Here is a 16,748-nt window from a genome sequence, read left to right as displayed (position 1 = left end):
TGCAAGCAATACGATACCTAGGTATACAAATAAATAAAAACCTTGGCCATCTATATAAACTCAATTATTATCCACTAATGAAAAAATTACAGGACGACTTAGAGCATTGGAAGGACTTACCACTAACACTAATAGGAAGGATAAATTATTAAAATGAACATTTTCCCAAGGATACAATACCTATTTCAGGCATTGCCAATACACTTGACGGAGAAATTCTTCAAGGAGTTAAAAAAAATAATCAGGAAATATTTATGGAAAGGGGGGAAACCGAGGATAGCACTAGATAAATTAACAGAATGGTATAAACAAGGAGGCTTACTACTGCCAAACTTTAAAAGTTATTATACAGCCGCACAATTAAGATACCTATCAGATTTTTATCAAACAAGGGAAAAGCCAGATTGGACTAGATTAGAACTAGATAAAATAGGGGAGAAGATACCCGAACATATATAAACGGGATTAAAAATTGGTACAACGTATGAATTCAGCAGTATTACATCATCTGCTCAACATTTGGAAGAAGATTCATGTAGAAAGGAATAAAACAAATTACCAACTACCAAAACTAATACTGACGCAAAATCAGCACTCAACATGGATTTGTGGGAGGAAGGTCATGTTTGACCAATCTGATTGAATTTTTTGAAGAGGTGACTAGGAATGTGGATGAGGGTAGCGCAGTGGATGTTGTCTATATGGACTTCAGTAAGGCCTTCGATAAGGTACCACATGGAAGGTTAGTTAGGAAGGTGCAGTCTTTAGGTATAAATTTTAAGATAGTCAAATGGATTGAACATTGGCTGAAAGGGAGAGGCCAGAGAGTGGTAGTGGATAATTGTCTGTCAGGTTGGAGGCCGGTGACCAGTGGTGTGCCTCAAGGATCTGTATTGGGCCCATTGTTGTTCGTTATATACATTAACGATCTAGATGATGGGGTGGTGAATTGGATTAGTAAATATGCAGATGATACTAAGATAGGTGGAATAGTGGATAATGAAGAAGGTTTTCAAGGATTGCAGAGGGATTTGGGCTGCTTAGAAAAGTGGGCTGAAAAATGGCAGATGGAATTTAATGCTGATAAGTGTGAGGTGCTTCATTTTGGTAAGAAGAATCAGAATAGGACATACGTGGTAAATGGGAGAGCATTGAGGAATACAGAAGAGCAGAAAGATTTAGGAGTAACGGTACATCGTTCCCTGAAGGTAGAAACTCACGTGAATAGGGTGGTGAAGGAAAGAAAGGCTTTTAGTATGCTGGCCTTTATCAATCATTGCATGGAATATAGGAGTTGGGAGGTGATGTTGAGATTGTATAAGACATTGGTGCAGCCTAATTTGGAGTTCTGTGTGCAGTTCTGGTCGCCTAATTATAGGAAGGATATAAACAGAGTGGAGAGAGTGCAGAGAAGGTTTACCAGAATTTTGCCTGGGTTTAAGCATCTGGAGTATGGGGAGAGATTGGACAGATTAGGTCTTTATTCTTTGGAGCGTAGAAGGTTGAGAGGGGATTTGATAGAAGTATTTAAGATTATGAAAGGGATAGACAGAATGGATGTGGATAGACTATTTCTGTTAAGAGGAGGAAAGATTAAAACAAGAGGTCATGAGTTAAGAAATAAGGGGCAGAGGTTTAGAGGTAACACGAGGGGGAACTTCTTTACTCAGAGAGTGGTAGCCGAGTGGAATGATCTTCCGGGAGAAATAGTGGCGGCGGGAGTCAATTGTATTATTTAAGAAAAGGTTGGACAGGTATATGGATGAGAAGAAGATGGAGGGTTATGGGCATTGTGCAGGGAGGTGGGACTAGAAAGGGGTGTTTGGTTCGGTGCGGACTAGAAGGGCCTAATGGCCTGTTTCTGTGCTGTAATTGTTATGTTAATAGATAACCTTCAGAGAATGGGAGAACAAAGGGATCAAAAGAATAGAAAATTGCTTTTCATGAAATAAATTATTATCCTTTGAACAAATGAAGGATAAATATATAACTCACAATACAGTGTTGGCATGCTACCAACTGAAATCCTACTTGAAGGACAAATTGGGAAGCAGTCTGAGGTTACCAGAGGGAAGTAATTTTGAATATGTGATTACAGACACAATGATAATCAAAAAATGTATAACAAACATGTATATTAAACTACAAGAAAAGGAGAATGAGGAAACAAATGGTAAAACTAAACAAAAGTGGGAACAAGATCTAAACATAAAGATAAAGAAGGAAACATGGGAGAAGTTATGCTCAGGAACTATGAGAAATACAATAAATACGAGGTTACGTATGATACCTACGGCTCCTAGAACGCTTCCACCAGCGTTGTCTCCGCTCCATCCTCAACATCCATTGGAGCGCTTACACCCCTAACATCGAAGTACTCAAGATGGCAGAGGTCGACAGCATCGAGTCCACGCTGCTGAAGATCCAGCTGCGCTGGATGGGTCACGTCTCCAGAATGGAGGACCATCGCCTTCCCAAGATCGTATTATATGGCGAGCTCTCCACTGGCCACCGTGACAGAGGTGCACCAAAGAAAAGGTACAAGGACTGCCTAAAGAAATCTCTTGGTGCCTGCCACATTGACCACCGCCAGTGGGCTGATAACGCCTCAAACCGTGCATCTTGGCGCCTCACAGTTTGGCGGGCAGCAACCTCCTTTGAAGAAGACCACAGAGCCCACCTCACTGACAAAAGGCAAAGGAGGAAAAACCCAACCCCAACCAACCAATTTTCCCTTGCAACCGCTGCAATCGTGTCTGCCTGTCCCGCATCGGACTTGTCAGCCACAAACGAGCCTGCAGCTGACGTGGACTTTTTACCCCCTCCATAAATCTTCGTCCGCGAAGCCAAGCCAAAGAATGATACAATATAACTGGATACACAGGCTATATATTGCACCTCAAAAGTTAAATAAATGGGACCCAACAGTATCTGACAGATGTTTTCGCTGTAAAAAGGAAATGGGAACAACAATTCATGCAATCTGGACATGTGAGAAAGTGAAAAAATTTTGGGAAGATCTAAACCATTTTTATTTTATTAAATAAAATCACAAAAAGCAATATACCAAAAAACCCAGAGATCTTCCTCCTAAGTAACATAAAAAACAAAGAAATTGGACTTGATTTGGATGGTGCACAAAAAAGATTTGTTAGGATAGCCCTAGCTGTAGCAAAAAAATGTATTATGTCAGCCTGGAAATTAGAAGATAACTTGAGAATACAACAATGGTATATAGAAATGAATAAATGTATTCCATTAGAAAAAATAACATATAATTTAAGAAATAATATTACAATATTTGAACAAATATGGGAGCCATACATGAAACACAATAGAGAAAACCTACCGGGGACATCTACCACCTAAAATGACAGAAGGAGAAGAGAATGAAAAGAATTGACTCAGTGGAATTTCTTGTTTATTTTTATAGAGTGACAACATTGTTTGACGGGTTTAATGTATCTTAGATTCTGAACTTTAAATGAATGGGTGGGGAGGTAGGGAGGGTGGGATAGGAAGAGGGAGGGGGGGAGAAAACGACACTATATATTTGAAAAGGAAAATGTATGTATCTTGATCAATGTGGTTTATAGTGTGAAAAATAAAAAAAATGTTAAAAAAAGAACTGTAACAAAGCACAGTCCACGTTTCCTGTTTCCCAAGGCCGTTCCCTCTGCCCTTACCACTCCTTCCAAACACAGCACACCCAGTTCCCCAGCTTCCCTGCGGGATCTCCCTTTGCTCTGCCCAATCCCACCCTGCCCGTGCTCCTCTCTTCTCTTGCAGAGGGTTCTAAACCACTCGTTTTTTTCCAGATGCAGTGTTGTGGAGCGTCTGGCCCTGACGACTGGAACAATAACCGTTACTTCAACTGTTCCTTGGAGAACACCAGCCGGGAGCGATGTGGAGTCCCCTTCTCATGCTGCGTCCCTGACCCCGCAGTAAGTAGTGGTGATGCCATTCCTTGTCAGTCGTGGGGCATCCGGTCAGCTCTGCAGCGAGGGGTGAGCAGGAGTATGGGGCAGAGAGGGGCAAGGGGGGTGGGAGAGAGGGGTGTGGGGTTGTAGGGCAGGAAGGACGAAGAGGGAATATGGGGCAGAGAGGGGCAAGGAGGTGGGACAGAAAGGGGTTAGAGGGTGTGGTGAAAAGAAGGGCGAGGAGGGTGCAGGGCAGAGAGGGGCGAGGGGGAATGTGGAGCAGAGAGGGATGAAGGGGTGTGGGGCAGAGGTGGGTGTGGGCGAGGGGGGGTTGAAACAGAGAGCGCTGATTGGAACACATATGAGGTTCTGTGGAAGAAGGTGAGAATCCCAGGTGGTCTGTTGCCTCCTTTGTGCCAGGGTCCGAGATATCTCTGATCAAGTTCACACTATTCTCTGGAGAGAGGGTGGTATAGTTAGTGTCGCAGTGAGCACATGTTTCAGCGCCAGTGACCCGGGTTCGAATCCCATGCTGTTTGTAAGGTGTGTTTATGCACTCCCAGTGCCTGCGTGGGTTTTCCCGGGGGTGTAGGTTAATTGGGAGTAAATGGGTAGCATGGACTGGTGGGCCAAAATGGTCGTGGTCCATATAGGGACCAATGTTGTGGGTGATGAGGTTCTGCAAAGAGAGTTCAGAGAGTTGGGTGTGAAGTTGAAGGATAGGACCTCGGATTTTGGATTTCTTGATGGGGTACATACATGACGTCACATCGAACCCTTGATTCTTTTTTCGGGTTGTAATCTCAGGATTGCTACTCGTGCCGCGTGCTGCTGTGGTTAGAAAGAGGATAATGTACCTTAACACATGGCTAAAGACCTGGTGCAGGAGGGAGGGCTTCAGGTTTCTGGATCATTGGGCTCTTCCAGAGAAGCTGGGACCTGTTCTGATGGAATGGTTTGCATCTGAACTCTAGGGGAACTAATATCCTTGCAGGCAAGTTTGCTCGAGCTGGGTTTAAACTATATTTGCAGGGGGAGGGGAGTCAGAGTGTTAGAGCAGGTAGTAGAGTGGAGGAGGGTAATGATGATGATGTTACAACTGCATAATAAAGACAGAAATCCAAGTGTTGTGTGAGGTGGAAATGTTCTCAGGTGCCTCTCTTTCAATGCCAGGAGTGTTATAGGACAGGCAGACGAGCTTAGAGCGTGGATTGGCACATGGAATTATGACATTGTTGCCATTGGTGAAACCTGGTTGCAGGAGGGGCAGGACTGGCAGCTCAGTGTTCCGGGCTTCAGTTGCTTTGGACGTGATAGAACGGAGGGATGAAAGGGGGAGGAGTGGCATTGCTTGTCAGGGAAAATATCACAGCTGTGCTCAGGCAGGACAGACCAGAGGGCTCATCTACAGAGGGTATATGGGTAGAGGAGCTGAGGAACGGGAAAGGCGTGACCACACTGATAGGGGTGTATTATCGACCGCCCAATAGTCAGTGAGAATAGGAGGAGCAAATCTGTGGAGATAGCAGACAGCTGCAGGAAACACAAGGCTCTGATAGGAGGAGATTTTAACTTTCCACATATTGACTGGGGCCCCCACACTGTTGAAGGGCTTGGAGTTGGTCAAATGTGTTCAGGAAAGTTTTCTAAATCAGTATATAGAGGTACCAACTAGAGAGAGAGAGAGGGAAATACTGGATCTCCTATTAGAGAACAAGACAGGACAGGTGACAGAAGTGTGTGCAGGGAAACATTTTGGGTCCAGTGATTATGATTAGAGTAGATCTAGGAAGTAAGATTCAAGATTATTTTATTGCCATGTAATAGAACAGAAAATATGATTTACACAAAATTGCCTTCTGCCTGCTGTAAGGCAAACAAAGATTCAGCATTAGTGTTCCCACCGCCCCTTACCTCACGTGAAAGAGACATAGAAGAGAGTCTTTTCAGAGTCACTGAGTGTCCATGAATTCCCCTCCAGCCCTCCCACAGCCGCACGGACCCCAGTTCGATTCGTCAGCCGCCTGGTCTCCAGATCTGAACCTCCGACATGATGAGGAGGCCTTTGGGTTGCAAGGCCCTTCAGGTGACCTTCTCGCCCTCTGCCCCCTCTCAAGTCCCGGCTCCGATAGCCATGATCCGGTCTCCTGTAGCCCGCAACCTGTGTGGGGCCTTCAACTGCTGTTGTGATTGGCCTGTTAGGTCGTCTCCTCTGCTCCTGAACCGGGGTTGGTGGGGGGGGAGAGAGCCTGTCACAGCCGCTGCCGAGCATGTCATTGGCAGTTGCAGGATTTCAAATAAAAACACTGATGACTCCTCTAACAGGGTCTTTGAGTGTGCATGGAGCTGTCAGCATTCAGAGTGGGTGGTTGGATGCTGTGGAGCCACATTGTGACTCCACTGCCCGCTCTTCCTGGCAGTGCCAGTGCCAGCACCAGTGCTGTCGTTAGAGTGGGTCTGGTCACACGGCCATTCTGTTTTGTTGCACAGAATGGAGCAGGTCGTTTTCTGGCAAGGATGTGGTCGGTAAGTGGAAGGCATTCAAAAGTGCATATTTGAGAGTACAAAGTTTGTATGGTCCTGTCAGGATTAAAGGCAAAGTTAACAGGTGTAAGGAACCTTGGTTTTCAAGGGATATTGGGGATCTGGTTATAGGCCACAAAGAGCGAATGAGGTACATGAGGGGTATACAAAATGCAGGAAAAACTTGAGGGAAATCAAAAAATAAGACACAAGGTTGTTTTGGCAGAAAAGGTGTTCAGGGCTTCTACAAGTATATTAAGAGCAAAAGGATGGTAAGGGTCAAAATGGGTCCTCTTGAAGATCAGCGTGGTTAGCTTTGTATGGAACCAAGAGAGATGGGAAAGTATTAAATGGGATTTTTGCATCAGGAAACCGGCACACAGTCGTGGGAAGTAAGAAAAACAAGGTCGTGGCTGACAAGATAGTCCCTCGCGCCTTGAGGGAGGCCTAGAGATTGCAGGGGCCCTGACAGAAGCATTTAAAGTGTTCTGTGCCATGGGTGAGGTGCCAGAGAAGGGGAGCTCGTGTTGTCCCATTGCTTAAAAAAGGATCCAAAAATAATCCTGGAAATTATAAACCGGTCAGCAGTAGGTAAGCAATAGGAAGGTGTACTGGTAGATGGGATATACAATTAATTGGATAGCCAGGGACTGATTAGGGAGAGTCAACATGGCTTTGTACATGGAAGGTTGTGTTTAACAGATCTAATAGAGTTTTTCAAGGAGGTTGCCAGGTAAGTTGAAGGAAAGACCGTGGATGTTGTCCACATGGACGTTAGTGAGGCAGTTGACAAGGTCCTACATGGAAAGGTGTGGACTCGATGCTGTCGACAGCATCGAGTCCACGCTGCTGAAGATCCAGCTGCGCTGGATGGGTCACATCTCCAGAATGGAGGACCATCGCCTTCCCAAGATCGTATTATATGGCGAGCTCTCCACTGGCCACCGTGACAGAGGTGCACCAAAGAAAAGGTACAAGGACTGCCTAAAGAAATCTCTTGGTGCCTGCCACATTGACCACCGCCAGTGGGCTGATAACGCCTCAAACCGTGCATCTTGGCGCCTCACAGTTTGGCGGGCAGCAGCCTCCTTTGAAGAAGACCGCAGAGCCCACCTCACTGACAAAAGGCAAAGGAGGAAAAACGCAACACCCAACCCCAACCAACCAATTTTCCCTTGCAACCGCTGCAATCGTGTCTGCCTGTCCCGCATCGGACTGGTCAGCCACAAACGAGCCTGCAGCTGACGTGGACTTTTTACCCCCTCCATAAATCTTCGTCCGCGAAGCCAAGCCAAAGAAGACATGGAAAGGTAGTGAGGAAAATGCAGTCGCTCAGTATTCATGGTGAAGTAGGGAACTGGATTCCAGATAGGAGAACATGGGGTGGTAGTGGATGGTTGCTTCTCAGACTGGAGGCCTGTGGCTAGTGGTGCCTCAGGGATCAGTGCTGGGACCATTGTTGCTTGTCAGTGATCTGGATGATAATGTGGGAAATTGGATCAGCAAGTTTGCAGATGTCACTAAGGTTGGAGGAGTGTGGAAAGTGAGGAAGGTTTTCAAAACTTGCAGAGGGATATGGACCAGCTGGAAAAATGGGCTGAAAAATGGCAGATGAATGCAGACAAATGTGACAAAATTTGGAAAGGTGGGAGGGGTATGGGCTGGGTGAAGGTCAATGAGACCAGGCAGAATGATAGTTTGGCACAGACTAGTAGGAGGGCTTGTTTCTGTACTGAGGTGTTCCATGATGTTGGTCAATATGAAAAAACCTCTTGTCACAAAGGCACAAAGGGGAATGAAATGGGGGGATGGGAGATCCCTCAGTGTGGACGGTTGGGGTAATAATCCCTGTGAGAGGTATACCCTTGCGAACCTCCAAGGACAGGTGTATGTCAGGCCTGCTGGGTCCCAATGGTGTTGTGAAGGGTGTGTGGTGAGCCATCTCTGAGTGGGTGGTGAGAGTCATCCCTGTGTCAGGAAGTGACCGATGCTCTCTTCTCCATGCAGCAGAGTGTTGTGAACACCCAGTGTGGGTACGATATCCGGTCCAGCAACAAGGTATGTCCAAGCACTCTGTATCTCAGCATCGCGCAATTTGGTCACCAAGACCCCCACCCTTCATCCCTCAGGGCTCCATGTCTCCCATCCTCTCTCTCCCCCTGTCCCGTCCCCGTCCCTCCCCTCCCCCTTGTCCCCCTTCTCCTCCTGTCCCCCTCTCCCACACCACCTCACTGAGTTCTCACTGCCCCTACCCAGTCACTGAGTTCCCACTGGCTCCTCTCCCACCCTGTCACTGAGCCGTCCATGTCCAGCTGACACTGAGGGGTGGGTGAGAGAGGTGATCCTGGTTTGAGGCCAACATTGGCAGACCGGAGCTGGGGGGTGGGGGGGAAGAGAAGGTGGGATGCACTCGTCGGTACCCAGGCTCTCGGGTTCCAGGTGGGTTGAGCTTTAAGCTGTGTTACATGGACGGCTCCTGGGGACTGGTTAAGGTTGTTACGGGGGACAAAGAGACGACTGCCATAACCAGTTCCTCTCTCTTTGAAGGGCAAGCTGAACAAGGAGCAGATCATCTTCACCAAGGGCTGTATCCAGGCCTTTGAGAACTGGCTACCCAGAAACATCTACTTCGTTGCTGGGACTTTACTAGTCATTGCCCTCCTACAGGTAAGACATAGAACACTACAGCATAGTACAGGCCCTTTGGCCCTCGAGGTTGGGCTGACCCATATATTCCTTAAAAATTTCTAAACCCTCCCTACCCTGTAACCCTTGATTTTCTTTCATCCATGTGCCTGTCTAAGAGTCTCTTAAATGCCCCCAATCTTTCAGCCTCCACCACCATACTCGGCAACCCATTCCAGGGATCCACAACTCTCTATATAAAAACTTACCCCTGACATCTCCCCTGAACTTCCCTCCCTTCACTTTGTACACGTGTCCTCTGGTGTTTGCTGATCCTACCTGGGAAACAGGTGCTGGCCGTCCACCCTATCTATGCCTCTCATAATCTTGTTGACCTCGATCAAGTCTCCTCTCATCCTTCTATGCTCCAAAGAGAAAAGTCCCAGCTCTGCTAACCTTGCCTCATAAGATTTGCTTTCCAATCCAGGTTACATCCTGGTGAATCTCCTCTGCCCCCTCTCCATAGCTTCCACATCCTTCCTATAATGAGGTGACCAGACTGAACAGAATACTCTTGTGTGGTCTTGCCAGATACAGCTCTCCCCGTTCCACATGACGTGCACCAGCAGGCCTCACTGCCCTAGTGGGCAGCTCATCCTGTGGCCAAAGGTAGACTGAGCCCTTGCTGGACTCCTCTGTTGATGAGTAAATTGGGGGAAGCTGCCTTCCTGAACCACTGCAGGTGTGGGGACATGCACAGTGATAGTGGGGATGGAGTTTATCACCCAGTAGTGGTGAAGGAAGAGTGATATATTTCCAAGTTGGGATGGTGTGTGACTAGAGGGCAATGTCGCTGCCCTTGCTGGTATAGGGGGTGGCTTTGGAAGGTGCTGTCAAAGGAGTCTTGGAGAGTCGCTGCAGTGCATCCTGCAGACGGGGCAAACTGCTGCCCCTTTGGGGGTGGGGGGGTGCGGGGTGTGGACGGGGTGCCTGTCAGACAGGCTGCTGCGACCTGTGTGGTGTCCAGTTTCCTGTGTGCCCTCACCCAGGGAAGTGGAGAGTGTTCCCACCCCCACACTCCTGGTCAGAGTCTTGGTAGTTGGGAGACGAATGACTCACCCAGGGTTCCTGGTCTCTGACACACCGGTGGAAGGGTATGCAGTGATGGGGACACCACAGAATGTAAGCGGGTGTCGGCTAGGGTTTCTCTTGTTTGATCTCATCATCACCTGGCACATGTGTGAGTATGTCCCTTCCACCTGGCGCCTCAGGTCTGGGGATTGTGCAGATTCTTTGGACCTTCAGTGTACCAGAAGGTCCAAAGAATGTCCTGGCCTTAGATGGCTGACCTCCAACCTCCAGCCTCTACACCCAACCCTCTTGTGTGTGAAGTAAAACACGAGAGTCCGCAAACTCCGCGGCTAAAGTAAAAACACAAAGCTGGAGAAACTCAGCAGGTTAGTGAACTTTATATAATGAAGGTGAAGATACAAAATTAACGTTTCGGGCTTCAGCCCTTCATCAGGGTGTGTAAAAATGTAGGCCAGCACCTGAACAAAATGGGGGGGAAGAGGGAGGATAAGAGAGGGAGGGCACAGTGGCAAACAGGGTGGGGGGGGGAATAGCTCTGTGAACGGAGAGGGAAGGGGGTGGAAAGGAGACAGGGGGAAGGGAAGGGAGGGAGAATGGGGAGTGGGCCAGCAGAAACCGGAGAGGTCGTTGTTAATACTGTCCGGTTGGAGGGTGCCCAGACAGAAAAATCAGGTGTTGTTGCTCCTAGTTATGGGTGGTGGTTGTAAGTGAGGCAACAGGTTTGGTCGGTCTCCAAAGCAAGGAGTGTGGACATACAGTTTAGTAGCAAAGGGTTGTATTTACAGAAGGGGAGTGTGGTGAAATGGTAATAGAGGCCAGACACACACACACAGATACAGGCACACACAGATACACATACATACAGACACATACACCCACACAATGAACCGGTACATATGCTGATCAAGGAAATATCACTAGGCGCGATACAAGGGACACTAATTAAACACTCTCAACCTTTTTAACAGTTTGTCCAGGGCCCTGGTGAGGGAGAGAGGAAAAGGGTGAAGGAGGGAGGGTAGAGTGGCAATTTCCAAATTTCCAAAAAAGGACATAGTGATAGGTGTGTTTCAAAAAAAAATGTTTTTTTAAATTTAAACTATTGCAAAAACAACACATATATACTCAGTGTGTTTGCATATAAAACCTATATAAATATACCTATGACCATGTCCTCCTTTTGGAATGGCCACCCTAGGGGAGGGGTGAAGGAGTATGGGGGAGGAGACGAGATAAAGGACAGCGAGGGAAGGGACAGTGCCACAGAGGACACTCTGTCCAGAGAGAAAGAGATCGTGCGAAATGTTGATTATTTCTATAATAACTGCCCACAGCCACCCCACTGCCTCACTGAGCCAAGGCCTCTGAGCAGACAGAACGTCCAGGGCCGGCCAACCCAACTTCTACCCAGAACAGCGGCGCCAGCCATCCAGAACTGCCTCCTAAATGGAGCATTCAGGTGGAACACATGCTGTTAACCAATGATATTATGATGTGCAGCGGTGAGCAAAGGCAGACAATTGGACAGTTGTTATGGAGCCTGTGGCCCAGGCCGTCACTGGGGAACAGTTAGCAATGATTATCTTTCTCGCTTTTTAAGTGTAATCGGCTTTTTCTTCCAGATGTTCTCCATTTATCTTGCACGGTCACTGATCAGTGAAATCAAAGTGATAAAGATGGGCTGGCGTTACTGAGATCACGGTGCAGCCAGCAAAGCCCAGTGGACATGTTCAACAATGCAAACTCTCAAGAAACATATATTTTTGTGCTCAAAGAAGATAGAACTGTCACTGTATTTTCTTATTCGAGTTTTGGATGGGCCAGCTGCACATTTCCCATCTCCGACTGGACACCACTCAGCGTGACCGGAGCGCACGAGCGGCGATGAACGACCTTGCTGCAGACGTGGTGGGAATGGCCCACTTTCCCATCGTCAGAGCAAGGAGAAAGTCTGGAGATCCTGCCACAACCAACCGCGGGAGGGAGCAGCACGTTCGACTGGGTGAACACGTGAAGGGACAGTGCACGTGGTTCTCCTTGTTTGTTGAGACCCCGGTCTGGGACGTATTTCTTCCAGCAATATATACAGGGTTGCACTCAGGAGAGGCCAATGCTTGGTCTAATCTTGGGATACTGGGAAAACTGTTCATAGTTAAGCCTTCGGGCACCAACAACATTGTTCTTTAAATTTAAATGTAGACATGCAGCATGGTAACCGGTCCTTCTGGCTGACGAGCCCGTACCGTCCAAATACACCCAACTGACAAATCCCATAGGTTTTGAAGGGTGGGAGGAAACTGGAGCCCCCAGGGAAAACTAATGCAGTCACTGGGAGAACACACAAACAGACAGCGGGGGATTCGAACCCCTGTCACTGGCGCTGTAATAGCGATGCACCAACACTCATTCCATGAAGTTAAAGATAGGGAGAGCGACAGGGCAGAACCACAAGTTAAAATTTAGAATTAGGGCACGGTTGACTTTTAAATTTATTTACAGCATGGTAGAAGCCAATTCCGTCATTTAAACCCTCACCACCCTATTACACCTACAGCCCCCGTACATTTTGAAGACGAGAGCCAGCTTGAGAAAAATGGGATGCTTTGTAAAGTGTGTCGACAAGAGACGTTCCAGACAGCACGTTCCTGCTGGAATGAAGGGTCAGGCAGGCAAGCGTCAGGTAGCTTGGATGACGAGGGAAGTTCAGGTCTAGAGTAGGAAGGGGGCAGGTAGAAAGCAGCTGGGATTAACTATGCACCTGGAGGAGTTTTGGAAACTGGGGAACAAGCTAAACAAGGAATCCAGGAGGGCAAGAAGGGGTCAGGAGACCACTCTGAATCAGAATCAGAATTTCTTGTCATGAACAAGTCACGAAATTCATTGTTTTGCGGCAGCATCACAGTGCAAACATTCATATTATAACCATCTAATTGCTATAAAAATAATAATTCATTGATTATTTGGGAATCTGATGGCAGCGGGAAAGAAGCTGTCCTTGTGCTTGTCTTTAGGCTCTTATACCTTTTCTCCGATGGTAGCAGAGTGAAGGTATCATGGTCTGGGTGGTGGGGTAGAACAGAGGGATCACAGATACACAATTCCCTGAAAGTGGCATCAGAGGCCATTAAAAGCTTTTAGCACATTGGCCTTCATAAATCAAAACATTGAGTTGGGCGGAATCAGACATTTTGACGTCTGCAGTTTGATGCCCACATTTTGGGCAAAACAAGACTTTTGTAGCCCTAGGACATTTTGACACCAATCAAAACAGTGAATATAAAATTATAAATCTAATTAATGACTTTAATTAAAAATCTTCAGTTTTATGTTTTGTCAGGATTAACCGATTTTTAAGTGACGGATGTTACATTTGACAGTAAACCACCAGTGACTGACCCTAACCCCAGATTCCTGAGGTATGTGCGTTTTGTGGGCTGTCTGCACGCGAGCACGAAGATGATGAGCTGGTGTAACCCAGGTTAAACTATGGGTTTTCGTATCTCATATCTACGATGTATTTACCGTGAAGAGTAGAAATGAATCTTTTAATCAGATGAGGGAAGGTTTTGGTATTGATAAGAATTCTTTGTTTCTATATTATCAAATTTGATCTTTGGTAAGATGTATGTTTGGTAGAGATATGATTTTACCTGAAATGACTACATTTGAGACTTTTCTTATGAAGGTACCAGAGAAGGGTTATATTTCATCTATGTATCAAATATTACAGGATGGTATGGATAAAAAGGATTGGGATAGATCTAAAAGTAAATGGGAAGCGGATACTGGTTTTATTTTTTCCGAAGATGATTGGTTAGATATTTGTTATGATAGTATAACTAGATTGATAAATGCACATTATGCAACGATTAACTATAATTTTTTACATCAATTATATTTAACACCTGAAAAATTAAAAAAGTATGGTTTTCATGAATCAGACTTGTGTTTTAGATGTGGTGATACGGTTGGAACTTTTTTTCATGCCGTTTGGTTATGATATACAATCTTTTTGGAAGAAAATTCAATCGTTTTTAGAATATCTGTATAAGATTAAAATAGTTTTAGATCCAACAGTATGTTTTATTGAGTAGTTTGCAACCTTTGAAAGGCTTGGGATTAGATAACTTTCAGCTTGCTTTTGTATATTTAGCTTTATCTATAGCGAAAAAATGTATTGCTAGTACATGGAAAGATACAAATATGATTGATATTAATAGATGGCATAATGAGATGAAATATTGTTTAATAATGGAAAAAATTATGTGTGTTTTGCATGATAATTATAATTATTTTATTAATGTGGTTGTTATATTCAGAATATTTACATTTCAATTTACATTGATTAGACCTTAATATGTATATTTAATTTTTCTTTAATATTTTATCTTTTTTCTTTCTTTATGGCTCTCCTAAGGAGAGTTGGCTGAAGGGGGAGGGGTTCTTTTCTCTTTTTTTATACACATAAATATAAAAAATAACGTTCATGTTTATGGTTAATTGTTGTATATGTCATATTATTTGTTTTTTGAACGAATAAATAAAGTTTAAAAAAAGAGTAGAAATGAAACAAATACTTCGCCTCAGCATGGGCCTGTTATCAATCGATGCCAGGATCACTAGAGGGATGTTTGATCAGTAGAAAAATGAACCCAGTCAGTTGTAATCAGCAGCAGTCTTTGCACAACATACAAGCTGGGTGGTCGGTTACCATTTAATTAGGTTCATCTTCAATTATCACCAGCCATTCACCTTGTACTTATCCGTAACCTCAGGTCTGAAACGGAAGCTCTGACACCAGCACTCCTGACCAGTTTTTGTTAAAAGAGCCCTTCTGGAGATGCGTGACTTGAGTCCCGGCGTGTAATAGGATTAGCAAGAAGGACGGGACTTGTGGAAAGAAGCAGTGGAGTTGTGAACTGACGGGCTTTACCAAGCATGATGAATTTCCCCTGTCTGATTCCAAGAGGTGAATCAACTTCACCCGTATTCTTTCAGAATTTAAGGAATCTGTCCTCGTCACACTCAAATTTTCCCACCCAAATCATTCAAGGTCAACTGACAACCAATCCTTAAAGCTGAATCTACTGTAATCTATGAAACAGCCGGGACCGTGAGACATGCCAAATGCAAATAAATCCATCAACTGAGAGAGTGCATTAGACAGCCAGTCCTCTCCTCTTGCATGAACCACAAGGGCTTTAACCAGGCCATCTTCCAAATGGGCTTGCCAGCTTGTCCTGCTTCAGTCCAAGCTACTTCTGCTCGCTGTAACACTGTACTCTCTCTCTCTCTCTCTCTCTCTCTCTCTCTCTGAGAGAAGGCCTGTTTGATTCTCTCTGCTTGCAAAACCACATGACCCTCAGAACAGCCAGTTCTCTTCCAGACAGCAGTGGCTCCGACATGCTCTTTCATCTGTTGCCTTTTGTAAACAACAATCCATTAGTAAAGAGTCTTGAGCACTCTTCAAAGCTCTTGCAAAAGCTCTGGAGCCAATGTCTACTATGGGGCAGAGGACCAGTATTTTAAATAAGATCTGTTTGTATGTGACCTACTCTAACAAACTTTTCCCAATTTACCTCCCAAAAACATATCTATATATTCTATATAGTCTTGTCACAAAACCTAAAGATAAATCCAAAATAAGAATGTAAGAGAGGGCAGAAGGTGAAGAAACTGAAGCTTTTCAGGTCAGGAGAGGGACTGAGGAAAACGTGTCAGGCAGTGAGGAGAACTGAAAAAGTAAAAAACTGGAGAAACAGCCTGCACAGGAGGAAAATCAGGAAAAGAGTGTATGTGGAGTAAATGTAACTTTGTGTACTTATTATTCAACCTTTTTTTTTAATTTTTATTTTTCACACTATAAACCATATTGACCAAAATACATAGACATTTTTCTTCTTAAATATATAGCGTCGTTTTCTGCCCCTTTCCCCCCTCCATTCCCTCCCTCCCTCACCCCCTTCCCCATTTATTTGAAGTTCAATTTATTTGAAGATACATTAAACCCGTTAAACAATGTTGTCACTTAATAAAAATAAACAAGAAATTTTACTGAGTCAGTTCTTTTCGTTATCTTCTGTCATTTTAGGTGGTGGAAGTCCATGGTAGGATTTCTCTATTGTGTTTCATGTATGGCTCCCATATTTATTTGAATATTGTAATGTTATTTCTTAAATTATATGTTATTTTTTCTAATGGAATACATTTATTCATTTCTATATACCATTGTTGTATTCTCAAGTTGTCTTCCAATTTCCAGGTTGACATAATACATTTTTTTGCTACAGCTAGGGCTATCATAACAAATCTTTTTTTGTGCACCATCCAGATTGAGTCCAAATTCTTTGTTTCTTATATTACTTTGGAGGAAGATCTCTGGGTTTTTTGGTATATTGCTTTTTGTGATTTTATTTAATATCTGGTTTAGATCTTCCCAAAATTTTTTCACTTTCTCACATGTCCAGATTGCATGAATTGTTGTTCCCATTTCCTTTTTACAGCGAAAACATCTGTCTGATACTGTTGGGTCCCATTTATTTAACTTTTGAGGTGTGATGTATAGCCTGTGTATCCAGTTATATTGTA

At 44.9% G+C, this 16,748-nt stretch overlaps 1 protein-coding gene across 1 annotated transcript in view; it reads left to right on the top strand.

Annotated features, from left to right (window-relative positions):
• The window catches only part of LOC138737336 (tetraspanin-14-like), a 59,702-nt gene extending 43,493 nt beyond the window's left edge, over positions 1 to 16,209 (top strand). Inside the window, exons 10-13 of the mRNA XM_069888091.1 lie at positions 3,819 to 3,944; positions 8,451 to 8,501; positions 8,991 to 9,110; positions 11,783 to 16,209. Coding sequence (XP_069744192.1) covers positions 3,819 to 3,944; positions 8,451 to 8,501; positions 8,991 to 9,110; positions 11,783 to 11,854 — 369 coding nt within the window. The 3' untranslated portion in view covers positions 11,855 to 16,209. The remainder of the gene's footprint in view (positions 1 to 3,818; positions 3,945 to 8,450; positions 8,502 to 8,990; positions 9,111 to 11,782) is intronic.
• The last annotated feature ends 539 nt before the right edge of the window (positions 16,210 to 16,748 follow it).

This window comes from Narcine bancroftii, chromosome 6, assembly GCF_036971445.1.
Source record: "Narcine bancroftii isolate sNarBan1 chromosome 6, sNarBan1.hap1, whole genome shotgun sequence".
Classification (NCBI taxonomy): Eukaryota; Metazoa; Chordata; class Chondrichthyes; order Torpediniformes; family Narcinidae; genus Narcine; species Narcine bancroftii.
The sequence above is the reverse complement of the archived record's forward strand: the minus strand, read 5'-3'. Positions and strand labels throughout refer to the sequence as shown.